General features: G+C 43.7%; 1 protein-coding gene and 1 long non-coding RNA gene across 3 annotated transcripts in view; one reads left to right on the top strand and one right to left on the bottom strand.

Moving 5' to 3' along the window:
• Positions 1-13,057, bottom strand: part of GALNT9 (polypeptide N-acetylgalactosaminyltransferase 9) — a 204,534-nt gene extending 191,477 nt beyond the window's left edge. The window contains exon 1 of the mRNA XM_082203220.1: positions 12,105-13,057. Coding sequence (XP_082059346.1) covers positions 12,105-12,345 — 241 coding nt within the window. The 5' untranslated portion in view covers positions 12,346-13,057. The remainder of the gene's footprint in view (positions 1-12,104) is intronic.
• The window catches only part of LOC309521199, a 29,967-nt gene continuing 16,198 nt past the window's right edge, over positions 12,544-26,312 (top strand). For both annotated transcript variants that reach the window (XR_014214555.1, XR_014214556.1), the window contains exon 1: positions 12,544-12,640. This is a non-coding gene — a long non-coding RNA (uncharacterized lncRNA). The remainder of the gene's footprint in view (positions 12,641-26,312) is intronic.

Below are 26,312 nucleotides of genomic sequence, written 5' to 3'. Positions count from 1 at the left end.
AGAAAGTCTTAGGCAATTTTCCTTCTCTACTTACGTCTTTTTCTCTAAATCTATCGATTTCCAACGAGACCACCCCATTCATATCCCCCATAAGTATCATTTTTTGGTCCATGTATTCAAACAATTTTTCTTCCAAGTTTTTATAAAAATCAGTTTTATTCCCATTAGGTGCATATATCCCAACAATTATTATTTTTTCTCCTTGCCATTTAATCTGTATTACAATTATTCTACCTTCTTCATCTTTGAAAATTTGTTGCGCCTCGATGTTCTTTTTTACATATAATACAACCCCTCTCTTTTTCCCTTTATCAGAGGACACAAATTCGTTTCCTAATCTATTGTTAATCAAAATTTTCCTGTGCTTCCTTGCCACGTGTGTTTCTTGGAGGCAGATAATATCAAGATTTTTCTTTTTTAGGCATTGTTCAATTTTGTTTCGTTTTTTCTTGTCATTCATTCCGTTAATATTCCAATTCCACAATTTTAGCGCCATCTTTTACCAAATTAAGTTATTTATCTAATTGGTTTATCTAATTGATTTATCTAATTGATTATAGTCCGGCTTCTTCCTGTTCCTCTCCCTCCTCCTCCTCTTCCTCCTCCTCCTCCTCCTCCGGTTCTCTGTCTTCCCTTTCCTTTTCCGCCCAATACCTCCTCTCCAGTGGATCGACTCCTCCTACTGCTCCTCTTTCTTCTTCCTCCTCCACCATCAACTCCTTATATCGCCTCTGAAATTTACTTGTTTCCTCCGGGTTGATAAGTCTATGTTTCTTGCTTTTGTAGGTAAATGAGATCCCTTGAGGGAACTCCCATTTGAATTCAATCTTGTTTTTCTTGAGAATTTGGACCAATGGCTTATATGGGTCTCTTCGTTTCAACAGTCTTACTGGAATATCTTTGAAAATGATTATGTAATTCCCATCAATATTTAGCCTTTTTTCTCTATTTTTTTGTAGGATTAGGCTTCTCATATCTTTGTCTTTAAAGGTAATCAAACAATCTCCCGGCGTTTTCTTTATTCTAGTTGTTCTTGTTCTTATTCTGAATGCATTTTGAACCGATCTTTCTACTTCTTCTTTTTGTATTGCCAACCATCGTGCTATTTCTATTATCAGTTTCTCTCTGATGTTTTCACCTTGTATTTCAGGGACTGCTCTCAACCTAAGATTCACCTCCCGTTGCCTCAATTCATTCATCGCGATTGCGTCCCATAATTCTTCTTGTGTTTTATTGACTTCCGATAATCCTACTTTTAGTTTTTCTTCCTCCCGTTTCACTTCCTTCATTTCTGCTCTTGTTTTTTTCATTCCTTCTTCCAGAGATTGTGTTCTTTTGGAAATATCTTTAATTTGACCTCTTAGCTCTTTTACAGTTTCCTCTATCTTTTGGTCCATTTTCCCAATTCTCGTATCCACCTGTTCTATTCTTGTATTCACATGCTCCAATTTATCCTCCATATTCTTTTCACTCTGTCTAATTTCAGCAAACATTTTCAAAATTTCTGTCTTGAAATCTGCATCTGGTTTAGATCCCCTCCTATCTCCTGGTGTCCCGCCCTCTGCACCCTTCTTAGGCACGTGAGACATCCTTCCAGTATAGCCTTTAACGGCGGTTAGCACCCCCCTAGTATTATTCAATTTTATGTCAGTTCCCACCTTATTCACTTACAACCTTCGTAATATAGTTCCCAGTCCCAAATTCCTCTAAATTTAAGTTAGAAGAATCGATATTAACCTTTTTACCAAAAGTTGCCAAGTTCCTCCCCCAAATCGGGGAAGGGTAATTAATTTCGTCTGGGAAGCTTCAAGGAAGGGAGGGGGGAAAGAAGGGGAGGGGAAAGGGAAAAAATTTATACTCCGGTTATACCACGGGAGAGTGTAACCCCATATAGAGGGGAGTACAGAAGTTCAAAATTCAAAGTTCCAGTCGCAGAAAGAAGCAGGAAAGAACCAGTCCTCTGCCCCCAATTGGAGAGTCCGTATAAGTTCTTTTAAAGTAGTTGTAAAACCTGGTTTAGTTCGGACTCCCAACCGGGGAGTCAAATGGAGCACAGATGGCAAGTGAAGTACTAATTGCGTCCAAAAAGTTTCACAGAGAGAAGGGAAAGAGGAAGAAAAGAGGGGGCGAAAAAAGCAGAGAAAGAGAACGGAACAGAAACAAAAAATCTTCTTGCCACCAATTAGGCTAGTCCCTTTAGATATCGTAGTTTTTCCAATTATAGTCCAGTTATGCCGTAAAGGATTTCAGATGGGTACATATAAATAATAAGAAGGAAAGAAAAAGAGAAGAAGAAAAAAAAAGGATTCCAGATTCAAAATTCAAGTCCTCTTTCCCCAGTCCAAAATTGAAGGAGCAAAAACAAAAAGGAAAAAATAAAAAAAATAAAGATATGTATATATATAATAACCTTCTACCCCAGTTGGGCTATTCCTTGTAAAGTTTATAAAGTAGTTGTAAAATTATTCAGTCCAGTTCAGTCTTTAAACAAAGAAGTCAGATAAAACACATATGATGATTGAGACTGATTGAAAAGAAAAATATAACCTAGCTGTAGTTACTCTTCTGGCCACTGGGTGTCCTAGATTCCTGAAGTTAACTGGGTAGACTACCAAAAAAAGGGGGGGGGAGGAAAAAAAACCGTAGTATAGTGAAAATGAGGGTTTCAGCTGCCTGTCCAGTTCCTCAATTCTCTGATGCCATTTAGAGACCAGTACTTTGAATTAAATCCAAATGGGTTACATAAGAGGCACCCAAACAAAGATTTTTGCAGAGCAAGGCAAGGACAGGAACGGAAATAGCCCGAAAAACTGACCGTATAATGGAGTCAAAAGCACTTCCTCTATTACGCAGCCTTTTTGTTGAGAAGAAAAAAAAAAGGAGTTACAGTTATTCTTTTCAGCTTCCTCTTTCAGAATTCCAAAAAGGACCTTAGAATTCCAGCTCTTGACCCTCCGTTCCCCCCTTTTAGCTTAAGTTCTTCTTTCTCAATCAAAGAGTTAGTTTGTATCAGATAGTTTGTAGCAGCTTTGAGGGGGGAAAGAAACTGTAGCCGCTAGCGGCGACACACTTTCACTTTCGGCAACTTTGCTTCTCCAATGCGTACAAATTGATTGGAGATAGCGCTGGTCTCGTAGGTAAATATAATCCACCGGTGCTTTCCTTAATTCCCCTGGTTTGTCTTGGAATTGTTTTAAGCCCGGGTTCCTTAATTTCGAGAATTGTGAGCTCCCCCGGCAAGCTCGGGGCTTCGTTTTCCGGAGTTAGCTATGGCTTCCCCTTAGCCCGCTTCTCCTCCCCGCCGCTCTCTTCGCTCCGTGGAGTTACCTGGCGGCCGGGTGGTCTGCGTTTTGGCTCTCCGCGGGAGCCTGAGTGTCTGTACACCCTCCAGACACTACTTCGGGGGGTCACTGCGCCCAAAGACCCCCTTAATCCTCCGAAAAACCCGGGATTCTCCGCCTGGAAGCAATCCCCGCTTGCGATGGCGTCGCTCACAACCGGAAGTCTCCAGTTTTTTAAATGTTTAATGATTTATTTATTATGTTTTTATATATTTTGGAAGCTGCCTATAGTGGCTGGGGCAACCCTGTAAGATGTGTGGGGTGTAAACAGTAAAAATATCATTATGGAACAGGGCATCCCTATTTTCATCAGAGAAATGTTGGAGGGTATGCCAGAGCCAGAGCCTGAACCACACCCACCCACCCACACTACACACACCCACACACCATATTTTTCCGTCTATAAGATATCCCCATGTATAAGATGCCCCCTATTTTGGGGGACTCAGATTTAAGAAAATGGGGGGAGATGTATCCATGTATAAGATGCCCCCTAATTTTTGACATTTTTTAAAGGAAAAAAAAACTAGTCTTGTACACAGAAAAATACAGTATCTGTCTGTCTAGCTAGCTATCATCTCCCTGAAAAGGACATGTTCAGGAATTCCTGGACATATGGCAACCCTACTTGGGAAGGACCCTAGGGAGGAGACCAGAAAGTGGTGGGGAAGTGGGAGCCTTCAGTCCTAACAAATGCCTCATGGGGGGAGGCAGGACCTACTGGGAAGAGTTGCTGTGCTCACTAGGCCTGAGCTCTTCTGTTCATTTCATTGACACCTTGTGAGTTACTTCTGACCTGCACCCAACTTCTGCCTTGACACACCTCTATTGCAGTGGGTCTGGCTTCACTTCTCAATAATTCTAGACGGTTGGTTGAGACACATTTTAGGGAGACAGGTGTCTGGAAGGAGTGTCCTGAGTACTTCTGCTATTAGCAATTGTTGTTTTGCTATTTTATTTTATTAAATCTTTGTATTTCTGTCTAGCAGTGCCCAACCTGGTAATAACAGAATAAATGATGCAAGGAGGGAGCTGAAGCCCAAGATACAAAAAGATAGGAACAGCTAGCTACTTTAAATGAATCCAAATCTCCAGGGCCTGAAGAGCAGCTGCACTCAAAGGTACTAAAGGAGCTTGCAGGTGTAATCTCAGAGCCTCTGTCTATAATCTTTGAGAACAACTGGAGATCATGTGAGGTCCCTATGGACTGGAGGCAGACAAATGTTGTTCCCACCTTCAAAAAGAAGGAAAAGAAGTCACAGGTAACTACTGACAGGAAAGCTTGATGTTGATACAGGAAAGGTCCTAGAACAGATAATTCAACGGTCTGTGAGGACTTAGAAAAGGATGTTTACTAAGACCCAGCACTAGTATCTTAAAAACAAGTCATGCCAGAAAAATCTCATTTCTTCATTTGATAGAGGTTACAAGTTTGGTGGATCGGAGGAATGCTGTGGACATACTGTATCTTGATTTCAGTAAAATGGTAAGCTGAGATTCCTGCATTGCAGGGGGTTGGACTAGATGACCCTCAGGGTCCCTTTCAACCCTACAATTCTATGATTCTATTATTCCATGCTTTGACCACCCTGTCACTTGAACAAAGGGCATTTATAAATCATATAAACAAAAGTACGGCATCAACTTTTTACTAAAGCAGGGATGGGGAAGTCTGTGGCCCTCCAAATGTTTCATGGACCCTGACTTCCATCAGCCCCAACTGGAGTTCAGCAACATCTGGAGGGCCACAACTTCCCCACCATTTAACAAATCCAAGGAAATGCCAAGTTGATGAACTGGAACAAGAAAATGTTTCTGCGTTTGACAAAGGCTGGATTTCCAAAACTTAAAGAATAGTGGATTTACCGTATGTTTCGCTCTATAGGACGCACTTTTTCCCCTTCAAAAATGAAGGGGAAATGTGTGTGCGTCCTATGGAGCGAAGACGCCATAGCCCCACGACCCTCTCCCGGCTGGAGAGGTGAAGCGCGGCTATGGCAGGAACCTCTACAGCCCCGTGTCACCTCTCCAGCCGGGAGAGGGTCGCGGGGTGCTTCTTTAGCAGCCCCCCGCGACCCTCTCCCAGCTGGAGAGGTGACGCGCGGCTATGGCAGGAGCCTCTACAGGAGCCTCACCATGTGGTCTGCCTGCCCATCACACACCCAGCTATCTAAGTCCCTAATGCTTCCATCATCCACATGCTAAGATCTTTCCACCCACCAGAGGAGCACCCTCAGGAAAGGATAGCTCTTCATCCTGAAAGAGGCAATGAATGCCTTCTAAGAGATCATTTCCCTCTTCCTCAGATTGATCCATGAGGCATCCATGGTAGCTAGGGAACTCTCATCCTGGGATTGAGAGGCAGCTATCACATCTCTGAGGTCCTTGTCAAATAACCTTTCTGACTCTCTATGCTTCTCCAGGTCAGCTACCTTGGCCTCAAGGGAATGAACTTGCTCCCTGCAGATCAGACACTTATTGATTACCGTATTTTTCGCTCTATAACACGCAGATTTTTTCTCCTAAAAAGGAAGGGGAAATGTCTGTGCGTGTTATGCAGCGAATGTGTGGTCCCTGGAGCCGAAAAATGAGGCAAAAATCAAACCGCGCTTCAGGGAGAAGGGAAGCCTGAAGAGAGGAAGCTGTTGCTTTCCTGCATTCTGCCTCAGGGTCTTACTGCCCGCCCTCTCTGTTTCGTTACTGTGTTTGCTCAAACGGAACAAAGAGCAGGGAAAGCCCCTCCCCTCCAGGCAAGAAGAGAGGAAAGCAGAGCGTCCGTCCTTCTATCCTCTCCCTGCTCCGGAGGGAACAATGTTTGTGAAGGGAAGAGAGATTACAGGTTCGGCTTAAAATTCTGATTTGACTTCCTGCTTTTTGTTTTTGGAGACACACAGCATTCAAATATGCTTTCTTCCATTTAAAGAGGGAGAGAGAGAGAGAGAGAGAGAGCGCGCGCACACGCTGGCTGGCTTGTGTGGGTGGGTGGGGGGAAACTTTTGCCTTCCTTTCCTCACGTTATAGCCCTCTCCTGCATTCTTAGCCTTCTGTGTTTTTCCTTCCCTCCCCACTTAAAATGTGGTTACAAAGCATGGATCCACATGGATCCTCAGGATCTTTGCATTGGGTCACCCCAAATTCACCATCAGAGCACACAGCATGTCCATGGCTACAGCCTGCCCCCCCAAAATCACACACCCATTGTTGCCTGGGGCTGCAATGGTGCAAAAACGTGGTTACAAAGCATGGATCCACATGGATCCTCAGGATCTTTGCATTGGGTCAGCCAAAATTCCCCATCAGAGCACATAGCATGTCCATGACTACAGCCTGTCCCCCCCCCAAAAAAAATCACGCACCCACTGTTGCCTGGGGCTGCAATGGTGCAAAAACGTGGTTAAAAAGTATGGGTCCACATGGATCCTCAGGATTTTTGCATTGGGTCACCCCAAATTCACCATCAGATCACATGTCTGTGGCCACAGCATGAAGCACAAAAATGATACGTCCACTGTTTCATTCAGAATATTTTTTCCCTTGTTTTCCTCCTCTAAAAACGATGTGCGTGTTATGGTCAGGTGCGTGTTATAGAGCGAAAAATACGGTACACACTCATATCCTTTGTCCAGCAAGCAGATAGTTATACATGTGACATTCTGTAAAATATATTGAACAGTCCTCACAACCCTGCTGACTTTCTACCTGCACATTTGTTTTTATAGGGTGGTGAGTTAGTTTACCTGGAAAACTGAGATGCGTTAGGTTACTAAGGAGAAGAGCAGAGTTGCCCATCTCGACCTTCTTGTCTTGCAGCTGGTCTCAGTTGCCTGCTTAACTTGCTTGTTATTTTGATGCTCTATCACAGGCTGAGACACTACATCATCTGGGACTCCCCTCTTGCTCATGGGGTAGAATCCCTAGGTTGTTCCAAAATTATAGTCCTGGCTACATCCCAGTGAGCAGAAACTTGAAAGGAAGGTGGGTTTGGGGCAATTTACCTTCCTGGGAATAGGAATTGTTTTTCACAGGAGTGGACAATGGGTAGAGATTAACCCTCTGGCTTTAAAAACAAAACAAACCTGAAGCTAGGTTTTATACTAAACTGAAAGCTGAAACTGAAGGCTATACTGAGCTTTGCACAAAAATTTAAGCCTACCTTTTTAATTCTAATCTGAATCTCCCATTAGCTGTGTCTGCACTGCATGAAAGTGGGTTTCTTTTCTTTTTCTACCCTCTCTATAAAAATTGGGATTTTATCTTGGTTTATTGTAGCTCATCAAGATTCCCTGCTGGAAACGAAGTTTCTACAGGCTTAATACCTTTAGGATTAATCTCTGAGTTTTTACAGGATTTAGCTTCCAGCATACAATGCCCTTAATTATGGTCTCTTCACAGTTTAAATTGATGCTTGCTTTAATTAATTAATTAATTAAATAGGTGGTACTTTCCCTCTCATCACTTGTTCCCTTGACTCTTTGTCACTGGAGCTGGGATGCTTCATCTTGGGCTCCCATTTTACTCAGGGGTGTGTGTGTGTGTTTCTGCACAGATGGAGAATGGTCTCTGTGTGTAGTTATTGTCCTGCATCGTTATTACAGTCTCTCTCCCCCTCTCTTTCTCTCCCTCTCTCTCTTTCATGGAACCAGCTGCGAACATTTTAATTGGGATGCTACAGCCATGGATTTCCTGTATTGGCATGGTGTTGGATTAGATTACCTTTGAGATAGCTTTTAATGCCATTATTCCACAAAAGGCATGGTATAGATATGTTAAGTGTGTGAGTAGGTGCACAGAGATCCTTGCATACATCTGAATATTTTCCTCCAGCTGCTGCAAATTAGGGTATGCGGAGCTAGATAAGATGCTATGGTCAACGGTTCTTCTTAAAGGGGTCCTCCACATTTGCCCTCTCGTTACAACTGGTTCTTGTTGAGTGGGAAGCAAGCAAAGGAAAGCAAAGATAACTCATGGGCAGCAAGAGCAAAGTATCCTTATTAGCAATACTAACCCAATGATGGGCTTAATGAGTACCACCTGACTTACTCTGGTTGTTTCATGTAAGCAGTCCGGTGCAATAGCAGTTCCCGTCTTTTACCAAAGCAGTGTGTTGGTGCACACACAACCTGAATCCCCAGTTAGCATCTCATAGGTTGCCTATCTAATACCTGATATGAGTCCTTCCTTCTTCATCCACATATTTATAGTTGCAGATATTGAAATCCATGTGTCTTAGTGCTCTGAGCACATAAGCATGGACAAATATTTCACTTAGATGTTCTACATCAGGGCTGGGGGACCTGTGGCCCTTCAGGCATTCATCACTGATCATTGACCAAGCAGGCTGGGACAAATCAGTCCAGCAACATCTAGAGGGCTGCAGAATTCCCATCCATATTCTACATCTTGACCTAGAGAGTGGACAACTTCCTCCTCCAAATATTATTTGTGAAGTTCTCATTTTGGGTCTTAGAAAAAGAGAAACCACCAGCAGCAATGGATCATTCCATGAGTACCCTCTTCACGCACTGGAGGGCCTGATCCATGTCTTTAAAAAATCACCGAAGTTTCAACAAACTTTGTTGCACAGCCTCCTCATGCAAAGGCGTCACAGTGCAACTTCACTGTGAAATATACCAGCAAGCAAAGCACTGTGTTATGCAAAAATATCAGAAATATAACCATTGATTTTAACCATTTTACTTTCTCTGCTTTTGAAAGTTGAAATGACACCTGTTGACCAGAGAAATCCTATCCCACAGATCCACTGCCTGGATCTGAGCAGAGGTGCATCTCTTCCAGTGAAGAAGAGCTTCACCGGGGTAGTGCATGTCTGTTATTAAGTTCCACAGGCATAGTGCTACCACTGGTAGTTGTTTCACTAGTGGTAGCTGGTATTAGGCCCACAGAAGAATGAAAGCCGCACTTCTGTTCATTGACGAGTCCCTGGATCAGGCTTCCCCTCTATGCCAGCCTGCATCTGCTGCAACTCAGTTTCTCCCCATTGAACCCAAGGGTGGGGGAAGAGTACCCCCATGTAGGGAAAATGTGGTAAGTCTGCCATGCACCATAAGCATCCAGGATTCTTGAAGATATGGGTGATCTTTGAAAACACATACCCTGCCCAACTCCATTTAGTATTGCACTGGAAATCAACTTTCTGCATATGACAAGTGTGCCCTTACTCTTATCTATGTAGCTTTATTGGTCGCTAAACATGAGTTGAGGCACAACATTACATCTAACACATTCCTTCCTCCCAAACTGTTGCAAAATTTCATTACTGTATGCTGTAACTCCCTTAGGGGTTCATATTTAGCTGCTTATGAATATCTGTAAAATCAGAATGCACTTGTGATGCATCAGGCACAGGGAAGATGGGGAGTAACATAAACAGGTTTTATTAGTCATCTTGTTTCAAACCCACAAATAAACATGTTCTCATCTGTACATCTAATGAGATCTTTTTTGAAGAAAAAAAAAACCAAAACCAAACTTGGGGGGGGCAGCAAGTAGGATTGATAAAAAACTGTTGTATGCTTTCATAAAATAAAATTGGTCTCTGCCCTTAATGAGGACTAGGAACAGTGGTAGCAGAAGTGATACAGAAATGGCGCTCGAAGAAGAGTACAAAGGATGTTAAACATCCACCTTCAACATAACAATGCAACCTTTTACTGCAACTATATTTTCTATCACATTTTTAATCTTGCAAAGTGCTTTACAATGTGTACTATGTTTGCAGTGCCAATAGAGAGGTCAGTATGGCTGGCTCATGCCTGCTGATGTTCATCACAATAAGTGACTCCAGTATCAAGAGGTGACTTCTATCAAGAGGTGAGCCATCACTGGACATCAGAGATCAAACAGCATAGCCAGAACTTTCATGTTGGCTTTGATTACAAGAGAGATGGTTTACACCATCATCTGTGAGTTTTTCATGACTGGTATTTCTTCACATCTTGTGGAACCAATACATAATTTGATTATGTGAATGAGTCAGCACAGGTCAATAGCCACAGATAGAACATTTGTATCACACTGCCCAGTGAAGTCAGTATGCAGTTAGGATAGCAACCACCAAGCACATCAAAGTGTGCCTTGGACAGAGGAAAGTGGCTTGAACCAGACTGGGATCCTCCTCTGCCTCCTCTTGGGGCTGCTTCTGTACCCCAAACAGAGCCCCCTGAGATTTCTCCTTAATCAACTGCATCCCTACTCTTACACACATCCTTAGAGTCAACCAACCATATAGGGCTTCTTAGCTCTCTAGTGATGTGGGGCCATCCACATGTTATGGCAACAACTAGACTACAACTCTTTGTGATACTGCACCTTTCAGTTCCATGGGAGCAAATCCCCATAACTGGGAGAGTGAAGCCTCTCTTTCCCAATGGGCTGTGGGCTGGGTCCAGAGCATCATCCCTTGCATTAGAGTTGGAGAACAAGTGACCTTCCAGATGTTGCAGAACTCCAACTGCCATCAGCCCCCATTAGCATGCTCAATTGTCGTGGGTTATGGAAGTTGTAGCCTACCAACATCTGGAGGTTCTCCATGTTCCCTCTCATGCCTTACACTGCCCACCATAATTTTTGGTACTACCATGGCTGTCACTCCCACAGTCAGTTTATAATTCACTTCCTGAGCATGGTGAGATGAAGTGATGCATGTCTGAACCAGTCCTAAGTGTTGCATAAACATGTGATGAGAATTCAAGTGATATACATACAGGTGAGAACACACAATCCTATTTTTACAGATGGGGAATAGAAGTTCATATACTGCAGCAGCAAACTATGATTATGTGGCACAAGTGAGTCTTGAACACAGACTTTTTATAAACCACTTTGATCTGAACTGCTTTGAAATTACGAGAAAGGAGATTCCAACTAAACATTAAAAATAACTTTCTGAAAGCAAGAGCTGCTCCACAGTGAAACAGGCTGTTTCAGAAAGTTAAAAACCTCCAATGAAGGAGAGTCCATAAATAGAGGCTGGATGGCCATCATCTGTCTGGGATTCTTTTTCAGTGATTCCTGCATTGCAGGAAGTTGGACTAGATGACCATTGGGGTCCCTTCCAACTCCACCATTCTATGATTCTCCGAGGTTTGTTTGAAGTGGTTAAAAAAAAAATCAAGCAAACAAGCAGTTTTTAACAAGCAAACAAGCAGAAAATAAAGAAATCCACTTGTCTCACCATTGGCCTACACAAAATGCAGATCTCCTTGAAACTTACAGAGATTGTAAAATTATTGGCCATTATCTATCTACATTGTTAGACCCTTCAATAAATGCAATAAATCCTGGCTGCTATTAGGTATAAAGAAGAACAAAGGACCCTAAACTATGAGTATGTGATATATGCCCACTTCGTGCTCAAGTTCTAAAGCCCCAGAGTTACCCTAGCTGCCTGAGCAGAACCCCAGAGTTACCCTAGCTTTACATTCAAGAGCCAGTACTCAGAAGATGCTTGAATCAAAATATCCTATATTGTCCCCTTTTCCAGCAACTCCTCTATCTTAAACACACCTCCTGTACCTGTGAGGCTCGTGGGTATTCCACTGACCTGTTCAACAGGGGCACCATGTGATTTGTCCAAGCCTTAGAAAACTCCACGTGGTCTAACCATTGCATGGTAAAAACACACACAAACACACAGAGAGAGCTAGCTGAGTATCAGGCTGTACTTTTAAATCCACCCCCAAAGCCCTTTATGAACCCTCCCACCGCCCCCAGACACTTGTGCTCATCCTCCTGCCGGCTTACCATTGAGCTGGTTGTACACAACTTCCTCCAGGTGGTCCAGCCGCTGCAGGATGGACTCCCTGTCCAGGAGGGCTCCCACCTTGGTATTCCGGCTCCTCATCCGCCGGTCGGCGCTCCTGACAATCTGCACCAACTCCTGGGAACGATCCTGGATCCTGCAGTAGACCGAGAAGAGGATGATCCCCACAAAGACCAAAATATTCACAGTCAACAAAGTTTTTATTTTCCTTGCCACCGCCATGGACACCGCTGGGGAGGGTGGCGGGCATCAAGGCATGGTCGCCGGTGCCCTCGGAGCTGCAGCAGCATCTAAGGCAGAAGTACCTGCCTGCAGAAGGTGGGGGGGTGAGAGCTGAGGGAGGGAGGGAGGTCTGGGCAAGTCCCCCGCCTTACCCTCTTCCTCCCCTATCCTTGATTAGAAAGAGGCAGGGAGGAGAGAGACCGGCGGATGTCTAGAGCCAAGGCGATGCTGAAGAAGGAGCTGTCCTTTCAGCACCACGGCGCTCTCCGCTTCCTCCTCTTGCAAGCAGCAGCTGGTAGGACTCAAGTCACCTTCCTATCTACTCTCTGGCGGCGGCTTTGCGGGCAAAGAGAAGACCCTTCTTCGCGGCTCTGGAAGGGAGGTTGCAGGGAGGCTCTCGCGATGGGGGCAGGGGATAGGGATGGAGATGGGGGGGGGGTCGCACAGACAGTAAAGGACACGACCAAGCGGGCGGGCGCGCGGGCGATCCAGGCTTTCCAAGCAGCCCTCCTCACAAGGCCAGCCCGGCTCGTGCAGCAAGAAAGAAGCGAGACATACATCCAGAGAGAATAAGGATGTTAGGAGGGAACGATGGAGCGAGAGAAAAGGCGTCGCACTTGATCGCAGCCTCCTTCCTTGTGTGTGTGTGTGTGTGCGTTTCGCAATTGCATCGTTTCTCCCTCTCGCAGAGCGCCGGTGCGAAGTCACGTGCTTTGTTGGGTTGGGGGGGGAGAGAGAGAGAGAGAGAGAGAGAGAGAAAGGGAGGGCGAGGACCGAGGAGATGAAAAACTCATCTACATTCACATAGTCGAGCTGCCTGTTCGCTTCACTCGCTCGTCTTCCACCAGCTGAGGAAGCCCGTCTGGGACACCTATCCCAGCGCAGGAGGTGAGGCTGAGCTGAGCAGGCTCACTGTTCGCTTCAGCTAGAGCGTCTTGCTTGAAAATGCCTTTCTCGGGGAGGTGGTTGGTTGGGAAGTTTCTTCCAAAGCGCTGGGTTTGGAAGGGAGCAAAGCCATTGAGGGAAGAGGGTGAAGCTAGGCCAGCTCTTCGATTCACTGATGAGGAGGCCCCCTTTTAAAAATCACTACTTCAAAAGTTGTGAAGTCGGAACACAGTGCCTCTGAACATGCACAAGGTGTCTTCCTCCCTCTCTGCAGCTGGGGTTAGGGAGGGAGAAGTCTCTGCGGTGTTAGCCCTTTCTCCTGCTAAATAGCAAGAATATGCATTTGTTAGGTTTGACCACTATCATGGGCATAGCCAGAATTTTTGTGGGGGGGGCAGGGCTTTTTTTTGGGGGGGAGAACTGACATGATTGGTCAGTTAGTTAAGTATTTCTATTGTTTTACTTGATCTGGGGGCGGGGCAGATTTGTCCTTGCTATATAATCACATTAATATTATTATTAGCATTAGCATTTATACCCCACCTTTCTACCAAGAGCTCAGTGTGGCACACATGGCTCTTTTCCTCTCCATTTTATCCTTGCAACAACCCTGTGAACTAGGTTAGGCTGAGAGGTATTGATTGAGTCAAGGTCACCCAGTGAGCTTTGCGGGCCAAGAGGGGATTCAAACTCTGATCTTCCAGGTCCTGGTCTGACACTCTAACCACTACACCACACATTCCTACTTACAGTTTTAGTATTCTTAAGCAAGGTGCTTCATGAGGGTCACCCGAAAAAAAAATGGTATACAAATATTTTAAATAGGCAATGAATCCATCCTGTGCATTTTTATTGACACAGAACTAGAATAAAAGCAATGCTTACAATATAAGAAAAAGAGTTGCTTGAAGTGAGTTGGGTGTGGGGAGTATGCACTGCCTGGCTCAGCAATAGGCAACATGGTGCCTTCAAGGTGTCATCCATGACTGTTCTCTGTGCCGATGGAGTTGGCTCCTTCTGGCAAGCTGCTAAGGTAATGATTGGGTACTTTGGGGGAGGGGGGCTGCAGTTATGACACAAATGCCAACTTGCGAAATTCTTGTTTGACACGAGAGTAAACAACTGCATCTATTCAAGATTTCTCACTGCTTCCCTGAGCAGTGAGAAATCTTGGAGCAGTGCCAGTGGAATTTGGATGAGAGAGCACACTGGAGACTTATGCTATTTTAGCTTTTGTTTGTTTACAACTGTGCAGTTAGTATGTATTAGAATCAAGCAGACTTCTAAAGCAGGCAGCACAGCTACTAATGCTGCTCCATATTGCCCCCCTAAAGCAGCTGCTTGCCAAGTATGCTTTGTGAAGAGCTACAATGCCCTGATCTAGCACCAGTCCATCAACAAGTGGCCCTCTTCTTGCCACAGGAGTCAGCAAACTTTTTCAGCAGGGGGCCGATCCACTGTCCCTCAGACCTTGTGGGGGGCCAGACTATATTTTTTTTTGGGGGGGGGGATGAACGAATTCCTATGCCCCACAAATAACCCAGAGATGCGTTTTAAATAAAAGCACGCATTCTACTCATGTAAAAACACCAGGCAGGCCCCACAAATAACTCAGAGATGCATTTTAAATAAAAGGACACATTTTACTCATGTAAAAACATGCTGATTTCCAGACCATCCGTGGGCTGGATTTAGAAGGTGATTGGGCTGGATCTGGCCCCTGGGCCTTAGTTTGGCTACCCATGCACTATACGCTTATTGGTCACCTGGGACAAGGAGTGCAGGATTTCCATTGCCTTATGGTGGCCTGCTATGGTGGTTGTAAGTCGCTTTGGGCTGCTTTGGGCAAGATAAAGCAACAAGCAAAATATAAATAAATAAATAAATAAATAAATAATAGCTGAAGCCATTCTATATAGGCTTTCATCCATTCTATACAGGCTTTCATCCATGAAACTTGATGATAATAGAATATTAAATTTGATAGGACATTCCTGAATTCAAAGCACTAGGTGGCATCTGGCATCTTGCCAGATGAACCCAATGGTACGATATATATTAATTAGTTGCAAATTCCTGGTGACACTGGACTTTGTGATATTTTATTTGAAAAAGAATGTAAAAATACATAATCGCTTTGGGGTGAATTGCAATGGTCATACCACTGGTCATCTTTTGCCTTCTTTCACAATCTTCTTTTCTCCCTATCTTATTTCAGGCTGTTTTAAGAGGGCAGTAGGAACTATAGCAGCCCAAGCTAGAAGCTTTAGAACCCCAAGTCTCACAGCTAATTGACTCAGCTAGACACAAAGGATTATGAGAAGGCATCTTCTAACAGTTAAGCATTGCTTGAATTACAAGAATGCTGGTATCCTTTGAGCCTAGCGTCTGGCTTGCTCCATTACCTTGCTTGTCCGTTGATTCTTTCGAAGGCTGCAATCCTAACCCTATCTACTCAAAAGCAAGTCTCATTGAAATCAGTGGGGCTTTCTCCCATGTAATTGGGGTTAGGATTGCTGTCTTATTATTCAGCCCTGATTGCTGGCTCCTAGCTAACAGCCATTGATAGCGTTATCCACCGTGATTTTGTCTAACGCTCTTATAAAGTCATCCAAGTTGGTGGCAATCAATACCTCTTGGGAGAGCAATTTCCGTAGTTTAACTAAGCTCAGTGTGGAGAAGTAGTCCTATTTTTGGTCTTTTTTGAATCTCCCATCATTTAGCTTCACTGGATGTTCCTGAGTTCAAGTGTTATAAGAGAGGGAGAAAAACTTTTCTCTGTCCTCTTTCTCCATACCATGCACAATTTTTTATACATTTATCTTACTTGCCTTTTCTCGAAACGGTAAAGACTCAAATGCTGTCATCGTTCCTCCAACAGGATTCATTCCATCGCCTTGATCATTTTTGTCACCCTTTTCTGTGGTTGTTGTTGTTGTTTAGTCGTTTAGTCGTGTCCGACTCTTCGTGACCCCATGGACCAGTGCACGCCAGGCACTCCTGTCCTCCACTGCCTCCCGCAGTTTGGTCAAACTCATGCTGTTAGCTTTGAGAACACTGTCCAACCATCTCGTCCTCTGTCGTCCCCTTCTCCTTGTGCCCTCCATCTTTCCCAACATCAGGGTTTTTTTCCAGGGAGTCTTCTCTTCTCATGAGGTGGCCAAAGTATTGGAGCCTCAGCTTCAGGATCTGTCCTTCCAGTGAGCACTCAGGGCTGATTTCCTTAAGAATGGATAGGTTTGATATTCTTGCAGTCCATGGGACTCTCAAGAGTCTCCTCCAGCACTATAATTCAAAAGCATAAATTCTTCGGTAATCAGCCTTTTTTATGGTCCATCTCTCACTTCCATACATCACTACTGGGAAAACCATGGCTTTTACTATATGGACCTTTGTCGGCAAGGTGATGTCTCTGCTTTTTATGATGCTGCCTCCATTTCTTCCCCTGCTGTCTGCCAGGAGGTGATGGGACCAGTGGCCATGATTTTTGTTTTTTTTATGTTGAGCTTCAGACCATATTTTGCACTCTCCTCTTTCACCCTCAATATCCTTTTTGATGTGAGCTGACCAGAACTGTTGTTACACAGTCCTCCAAGTGTGTGACACCATCAGTTTGTATAACAGCATTAAGATACTGGCAGTTTTGGATTTCTTTCCTAATGATCCCTAGCCCTAAAAGCCCTAAATGGCCTTGGCCCAGTATACCTGAAGGAGTGTCTCCACCTCCACCGTTCAGCCCAGACACTGGTCCAACTCAGAGGGCCTTCTGTTGGTTCCCTCACTGTGAGAAGTGAGGTTACAGGGAAGCAGGCAGAGGGCCTTCTCGATGGTGGCGCCTGCCCTGTGGAATGCCCTCCCACCAGATGTCAAAGAGATAAACTATCTGATGTTCAGAAGACATCTGAAGGCAGCCCTGTTTAGGGAAGTTTTTTAATGACTGATGTTTTGATGTATTTTTAATCTCCTGTTGGAAGCCGCCCAGATGTTGGAAACCCAGCCAGATGGGCGGGGTATAAGTAATAAATTATTATTATTATTATTATTATTATTATTATTATTATTAGCATGGGATTCACTTTTTTCAGTATTGCTGTTGGGTCTGTACCTTTCTGCAACTTTTGGTACCCCGGGCTTGCTGATCCTTACCTCCTGTATGTGTGGTGCTGTTTTGTTTGTATAAGGACTCATATTCTGAAAATGAGTTTATTAGTATATAATGAGGGTGGACAACTTGTAGCCCTCCAGATATTGTGGGACTCAAACTCCCTTCAACCGCAGCCAGCATGGCCCGTAGTCATGGATGACAAGCTTTGTCCTCAAGCAACATCTGCAGGGCCACAGGTTGCCCATTTCTGATATATAGGATGGATATCTTTCTAGTATGCATAAACATCTGTGGGCATTTCCCCACCCCAGTCACAATACTAATGCTGTTACAAAGCATTTTGCTGGAAATGCATTCATTAAATACCAGAAAATATCTTGAATGTATCCTCCAGGGTCTTTTATTTATTTGATGCCTTTCAATCATTCAGAATATTACAGCAACTTCTGCTGGTAGTGGTACAGTTAAGAGCCTGATAGCTTGTACTCTTCCTTGCCAGGAGCAACAAGAAGGACCTGTTTATCCAATCAATGTCAAGGGTCTTTCTCTAGCAGAGCATTTTAGATGGCAGATACAGAGGGTGTTGCATGTTTGAATGCACCTCACATAACCCTTCCTTGCCTGATTTTTTAAAATGTAAGGTAGCCTTTCAGTGAGAAGGTTTGGCTGTGCTGTTCTAACCCTGATCATTTCTAAATTCCTTCCAGTATCAGCTTAAAGACCAACTAAGTTAGTTCTTGGTATGAGCTTTCGTGTGCATGCACACTTCTTCAGATACACACTTCAGAAGTGTGCATGCACACGAAAGCGCATACCAAGAACTAACTTAGTTGGTCTTTAAGGTGCTACTGGAAGGAATTTTTTATTTTGACTATGGCAGACCAACACGGCTACCTATCTGTAACTGGAACCTGATCATTTCTCTTAGACGTAAGTCCTATGGAATTCAGTGGGGCTTACTCCCAGGTAGGTGAGTTAAAGATTGCAGCCATAAGTTTCTATTGCACTGAAAGGTTTGGGGTTGTTGTTGCCTCCCTGCCCACCCTCCAAATGAGATCTGGGAGATGTGAGTTCAAATCCCCACTTTGCCATGAAGCTCATTAGTTGACCTTGGGCCAGCCACTGTCTCTCAACCAAAGTCTACTTCATAAGGCCATTGGGAAGATTAAAAAGAGAAGAGAAGAGAAGAGAAGAGAAGAGAAGAGAGAGCTGTGTATGTGACCTTGAACTCCTTGGATAAAAGGGCATGAGATAAATAAAATGAATAACAATAAAGTAAAATAGAAATAAGTGAAGAAAGCAATCGTGTCATAGAAAAGCCTTAAGTAGATAATAAAGCACTGGGTTAGTGGCAGAGGAAGTAGATGGCTTTTCAGTAACTGAATTCTATTATCTCTACTACAGCTTCAGGTGAGAGCTGTGATTCCTGGAAGCTGTCAGCATGCGACAGTGACCACACCCTGGGAAATGGCTTAGACTGGCTGCCTAAACCAGGTGAGGGTAGTTGATGGGTTCTCAAATCCTTGGTGAGTTAGGGACTTGCACTGCATGCAAAGACAGGCCCTGGCAGACTGAGTAGATGAGACTAATAGTGGGTCCAATGGTCAAGAAGGTGGTTTCTGCATGGGCCATAGAGGGATGTGAGGGGTAGATGAACAACTTGGGAAGGTAGCCCACTTAGGAGAAGGAATATCCTGAACCTAAACCTCTACTGCCTTGCAGCTATACACATTCATGTAAAGGCTTCGGAAGTAAACCTAGAGGGGAAAAATCTGTACCCACTGTCTTGCAGGACATCTTTAGGAGTAATAATAATAATAATAATAATAATAATAATTTATTATTTATACCCCGCCCATCTGGCTGGGTTTCCCCAGCCACTCTGGGCGGCTTCCAAAAGAATATTAAAATACTGTGATACATCAAACATTAAAAGCTTCCCTAAACAGGGCTGCCTTCAGATGTCTTCTAAAAGTCTGGTAGTTGTTGTTCTCTTTGACATCTGGTGGGAGGGCGTTCCACAGGGAGGAGAAGGAGTAAACCCTATACAAATCCAGAGTGGATTCTGTAAGATGGTTGAATAGCGTCTTGTACGAATCCTTCCAGCAACTCCTGCAGCCAAGCTGGTGGCAAATGCATTGCTCTGCTTTCCTTTGGACCACATCAGTGAGACCGAGAGGGGGTCTTGTCTTCTGGACAACCCAGGACCTCCATACACTTTGCCCTGGCTTGCACCCCAGGGAGGTCACTTTGGGACTGCTAAATGCAGCAAAAACAACATGGGAGGCAGCAGTTATGAGTTACTGGTCTTTGCAGTGACAGCAGGTACTGTAGTTCTCCATTGTTTCACCCCGGGAGGCACATTCAGTTGTCTCTTGAGACAGATGAATGCCAATTGCAGCTCCTCAACCTATCCGCATAGGAAGAGAGTCTGGAAATAATTATTGATGGTTGGGGGGGGAGATTTGGGTGTTGGCATATGTAGACCACTTTCCCAGCTGTCTGTCACATGGAGAGCTCTTCAGTACCCACCAAGTGCTCATTTTAATTCCAGGGCCTTAATCCAGAACCAATTTTCTCCTGAGAATTTCTCTGAGATCAATGGAAATGTGTCAAGTAAGGGACTTTAAGTTTTTACAGCTCTGACTGTAGTGAAATTTAAAGTTGGGATTTGTCTCTTTGGATTCATTAAACACTGCAGTGATGGAGGTGAATTTTAGAACAGGCAACCCACCCCCGGTATGCAACAGCCAAGAGGAAATTGTGCTGTGCAACAGAGGTCTACTTAAAACAGGATTTAACAGTTGAATATTAAATTTTGGTCCTGCCAACCTAGCAGTTCGAAAGCACGTCAAACTGCAAGTAGATAAACTGCAAGTGGCGGGAAGGTAAACGGCGTTTCCGTGCACTGCTCTGGTTCACCAGAAAGGGCTTAGTCATGCTGGCCACATGACCCGGAAGCTGTACGCCGGCTCCCTTGGCCAGTAAAGCGAGACGAGCGCTGCAACCCCAGAGTTGGTCACGACTGGACCTAATGGTCAGGGGTCCCTATACCTTTAAATTTATAAAATTTTGGGGAGTGGTGGGGTCTGTTTTCAACCCCACCTCCAACCCGGCTTTAATGATTGGATCAGTTTTATTTAGTTTTAGTTTTTGTAAAGATGCCTTGAGTTCCCTGCAGTGAGAGAATGCATCTAATAAATGTAATAAATAATAAGACATTTACTATAGACTTGAGTCCCCTCCTTTTTATTCCTGCCTATTCTTCCTTCACCTCTGCCTTGATAATTTTGAGAAATAGTCAATGAAAACGGTGCAATGATAGATACATGTATACAGGGTTAGAAACTTAGATAGGAAAGCTAGGAGCTAAATGGGCGCAACAATGGAATGTCTAGGCAAGATTTATTTAATAACAAGAAAACATAGCTGAAAACGAATGAACTGCAGCTAAAATATTATGTTCATTTTTCACATGGTCTAGTCCTTCCCCTGCCTACCGCCCTAATATTCTTAAGAGGGTCTCTTCTCCAGTCTTCAGAGAGTAGCTGGAAGTGGGGAGGCAGTAAAAGGTCCCCCTTTCTTTCCACTCTGCAGTTTATTCAGAAATCTTAGGCACAGTACTGTGCCCAAAGCTCAGAAAATGCTCGCACTAATGAAATTCCATGTTGTAGAACGCATCTAGAATAATGGGAGTTTTGAACACTGCATGTATACATAGGAAATATAGTAAAGATACAAATACTTTCCCCATCCTTCCTCCACAGAAGAGGGCACCCATTGGCCTGTGAGGTATTGACAGATGGGTGATAATAAGGGTTGTAATGTAAGGGTTGTAATATATTGCTCATGAAGTTATTCCTCTGACCAATTAGCATTTTATTTGTTTGGATGCTGCTCTAACAGTTTTATTATACCACAAGCTTTCATGGTCTAGATTCCCCTGTGAACTCCAGACCATGAAAGGTTATGTCACAATAAGTTTGCTAGTCCATATGATGTCACAAGGTTCTTTGATATCAACTCCTGCCATTTGTAATAGGGTAAGCATGTCCTTGTTCACTTCATAACATGTGAGCAAGTTGGAGACTTTGGATTGTCTCCAATGCTAGTCCTTTTTAGAGTAGACCCGTAAAAATTAATGAAACTAAGTTAATCATGTGCATTAATATCAGTAGGTCTATTCTGGGTAGAAGTAACATTGGCTAATAACCATTTGCTTGAGAATCACATGCACCCACCCACCCATTCACTTCACTTCATAGAGCTTTTGCCAGTCTAGGAACTAACGGAATCAGGTCCCATGTGAATTAACAGCTCTCACAAGACAATCAATGTGGCACTTTTGATAGGCATTAAATATACTTAAAAGAGACATTTCAGTTGCTGTTTAGCAAACAAGCTCCTGGAAGAAAGAGAAAGCATTACTGCCTGTTAGCATGCATTGTTCAATACAATTAATGAGGTCCCCTGGCAGAAGCAAACACAGAAAGCAGCAGTGGGTGAAAGGCTGAGGTTACTCAACTTGTGACAAAAGGTTAGGGAGAACTTTTCAAACAGCAGAGGTAATTGTCTCTCACACCAAATTGCTCGGCTTTTCCTTGGGCTGCAAGTTAAGGGAAGCTGTTTTCAGAGGTGGAAGAGGGCAAGAGGGCACACTGCAAGAAGCTGGGTTTAACTCACTGGAACCTGATGGACTGTGAAACTGAGAGTATAACAAAGAAGCGATTGCGAGGGAGAGATGAAACAAGCAGATGGACTAAATCTTTTATTTCTTTCGAATCTAATATGCCTGCAATGCTCCTAATTCAAGAACCTAGCAGTGCCATGCCTAGACACAACCTGAAAATAGAGAATCCATACTAGCTAATGGTGAAGGTTTTGCAAGTGATTCTGAAGGTAGTGCCCATCATGGAATAGAAAAGAGATGGAAACCTAAAGGGCATGTCTCTCCAGAACATGGCATCCTTGGGCATGCTGGGGCCCCAGTACCTTGGTAAGGACCAGCACTGATGCCTCTTCCTTACAGTACCTCAATGGTCAACTGAGGAAGTACCAAATGAAATTGAAAAGACTAAGATTCAGCCACAAGTATAGATGAGTACCACTGACAAGTGGGGGGAGACAAATCAGCAGACTATGGGAGACTGACAGACTATGTGTTCAAGTAGCTCCATGTTGATGTCTCTAGCACAGGTAGCCTATAAGTTGTACCTTCCAGATGCTGATTTCCAGTTCTCATCAGGCTCAGGCAGGATGGCCAATGGGGAAGGACGAGGGGTGTTGTTTTCCAACAACATCTGGAGGTCATCACATAGGGTATCCCTGGTCTACAGAATCATAGATTTGGAAGGAATCAGAGAGCTGGAATTGACTTGGATGCTGATACAGTAAACTCTGCATCTGCTCTGGCAACAGTTCTCCAGGGCTTCAGGCAATGGTCTTTCCAATGTCTGCTATTCGAAAACAAGTCAGGGGTTGAACCTGATACATCTTTTTTTAAAAATAATTTGTATTAAATTTTCCATTTTAACAATTCAGTCAAATCACATTAAATATTCCAAATTATAAAAATACATATCATATACCGGTAGTCCAAATATCCCGCCAAATTATAAATTTTTATTGGGGCTTCCCATGCTTCAAGTTCAGTGGGGCTCTGATCATCTTATATCTCTACTGCCTTGAGTTTCCAATAGTTCCTTTAATTCTTCTTATTGTTACCTTTGAACCTGATACATATTCTGCATGCTGAACCACTGAGCTGAACTACTATCCACTGAGGCATGGGTAGGCAAATTAAGGCCTGGGGGCTGAATCTGGCCCAATTGCCTTCTCAATACAGCCCACAGACAATCCAGGAATCAGCATGTTTTTACATGAGTAGAATGTGTCCTTTTATTTAAAATGCATCTCTGGGTTATTTGTGGGGCATAGGAATTCATTCATATTTTTTCCCCAAAATATAGTCCGTCCCCCCACAAGGTCTGAGGGACAGTGGACCGGCCCCCTGCTGAAAATGTTTGCTGACCCCTGCACTGAGGTATGGTTCCTTCTCTTTCACATTGTTTAAACTCCTGAAACTATATATAGCAAATATGCCTTCTCTACTTCCTTGATCTCAATAGCTTTCAGAGCACCTCTCTGAATATGAACCTACTCAGACCCTTCCATCTTCAACGGAGGGATACTTCCAAGTTCCACCTCTGAGGGAGATTCAGAGGCTTGCATCAAGGGAGAAGGTATTTTTAGTTACAGCTCATGCTTGTGGAATGCTCTTCCCAGTGAGGTACACCTGGCACCATCATTAACACGCTTACAATGTTGGGTAAAACTTCATCTCTCTGCTCTCAGGCATTTGATCATAGAATCATAGAGTTGGAAGAGACCACAAGGGCCATCGAGTCCAACCCCCTGCCAAGCAGGATGAGGATGATTTCCTGCCTATCGGTGGTTTGTTGTTTTGCTGCTGAAATTTTGCTATTTTATTTTGCTTGGTTTATAGGTTATTGTATGGCTTTTATGCTTTGTGTTTTCCCATTTTATGCCATGCTTTCTGCTCTTAAATTTTTTAAGTCACATAGAATCACAGAATTGTGGAGTTGGGAGGTTCCCTAAGAGTCATCTAGTCCAAACCCCTGCAATGCAGGGATCTCAGCTTAGAGACTTTTGATGTGTCAAGTGACTAATAAACATAATAATAATAATAATAATAATAATAATAATAATAATAAAAAATTTTATTTATATCCCGCCCTCCCCAGCCGAAGCCGGGCTCAGGGCGGCTAACAACAATCAAATAATCAGTCAAATAATCACACAATCTAAAAATATTTCATTATAAAAATTAATTAAATCAAATTGATGGCAACCAATTAAGCAAAATTCTGTGCAGGTTGCCAGAGGAGGGAGTCAGGCTGCGCCCTGACCAAAGGCCTGGCGGAACAACTCTGTCTTGCAGGCCCTGCGGCATAATCCACACCACCAACATTTTATTGCTTTAGCACACACAGCTGATGTTCCATTATGCTATGGGGCAGCCAACATGAAATCAAATCATGTCCCCATCAAATGCTAATTGAAAGTATTTGATCGTGCTTCTCAATTCTTCAAGTGTTTCTGAGTGTCTTCCACAAGGTCACTTTCTTTCTTAGTAGAATTAATAATGCAATGTATTACTACTATCTGTCTCTTTGCCATATGGACACAGGAAGCTGCCTTCTACTGATTCAGACCATCTATTGTCTATATTAACTAGCAATGGCTCTCATCGATTTCATGTGGGCTCACTCCCAGCCCTACCAGGAGATGCTGGGGATTGAACTTGGGACCGTCTGCATGCAAAGCAGGTGCCGTACCACTGAGCATTGGCCCTTTCCCTGAGCCTAACCACCAAGAAACAAGAAACAGAAGCAAATGAATAGAAAATGTAATATTTAAGTAGTACCAGTTGTGTGGCAAACCTCTCTCATCACCTCTAAATTTCATTCAGTGCATCACCTTCATGCCAAACCCATAAGAGCAATTATAAACGTATGGGGAGGAGGCAGAGGTGAGCATGGGACCCACAGAACCAAAGATACAATACAGTATACAGAAGAGCATCCACATCTAACCCAAGGAATCTTCCATGCATAATTCACACTATATGGGAATTCCTCTCTGTCCCAAGTGCACAAACATGCAAGCTGAATAAGAGGTATCATGCAAGTAGACAGTGCTATTTTTAAAAGCAGCATCAGTTTTTCCAAGCCACAATGTGCCCCTGCACTACCAGCTTCAAAAGCTCAAACATCTCTTATATGAAGCTACTTTTAAACCACATCAGATCTACCTACTTGCAGTAACCAACAGTGGACTTCCATGGTCTCAGGTGGGATTCTTTTCTAGCACAGCTACCTGAGGTCCTTTTAAGCAAATGGCACACCGGAATGGATCATGTCCACAACTAGAGGCACCACTGCACGTGAACATGGAGTTTTCTGTATGCAAAATGTGCTTTCCATCATTGTGTTAAAGTCCCTCCTATGAGATAGAAGAATACACATCCTCAAATAAAGAGCATTGATTCGCTGGCACTTCTTATAATTCCCAGTGCTGCTCCCAGTTTTACTACCCCACTAACTAGATTGCTCAGTGCAAATCTAAATACAAATGGTGTTTCTCAGCAAGCAAAAAAGAGAGAGAGTTGTACTTTGCAGCTGGTTAGCTAAAAGGAACTTGGAGGGAGGGGGCAAAGGCAATTACGTTCAATTATGGGGAGGACTCACCTAATGGTGGCTGGTGGCCATTAGGACTGGTAGGGCAGTTTCCTGGAAGATCAACAGTAGGTGGTGCCAGGGCCAATAGCAATGAACTCTACTGTTGTCCTCATCTTCCCAGCTGAGTTCTGCAAGCATGACTGAGGAATCATAGAATTGTAGAGTTGAAAGGGACCCCTAGAGTCATCTAGTCCAACCTTTTGCAATGCAGGAATCTTTCGCTCAACATAGGGCTCAAACCCATGGCCCTGGTATTAAGTGTCTCATGCTCTGCCAACTGAGTTATCCCAACTCCTAATCTGCCACTCTAGCCACAACACATACTGTCTCTGCTTCTTGCTGCTGAAAGAAATGAGGATCTAAAAACAATATTTACCTTGGGAAAGCTTAATGCCATGCAGCTGATTACAATAAATGTCTTATTCAGGGGAGGGGGGGGTAACAGAGACACTAGTATTATGGACCATGATGCTAAGATAATTGGAAGGAAATAGATTTAGCACTAGCTCAATCCTCTTTAACATCATTTAATTGCCATTAATTGCATGCAACAGCACTGTAAATTGATACATGATCAGTGAACAAACAGCACTGATTCTGTTTGCTTCTTGAGTAAGAGTGTTTGATGGCACTAAAGCAGCTCCCATAACATAGATGGGAGAGATCAAATATCCACACAGGATAATGTGGCCTGTTTTCCCCACCCCGCCCCATAG

Source organism: Podarcis vaucheri (assembly GCF_965113315.1).
Source record: "Podarcis vaucheri genome assembly, chromosome: 16".
NCBI classification, from domain to species: domain Eukaryota; kingdom Metazoa; phylum Chordata; class Lepidosauria; order Squamata; family Lacertidae; genus Podarcis; species Podarcis vaucheri.
The sequence above is the reverse complement of the archived record's forward strand: the minus strand, read 5'-3'. Positions and strand labels throughout refer to the sequence as shown.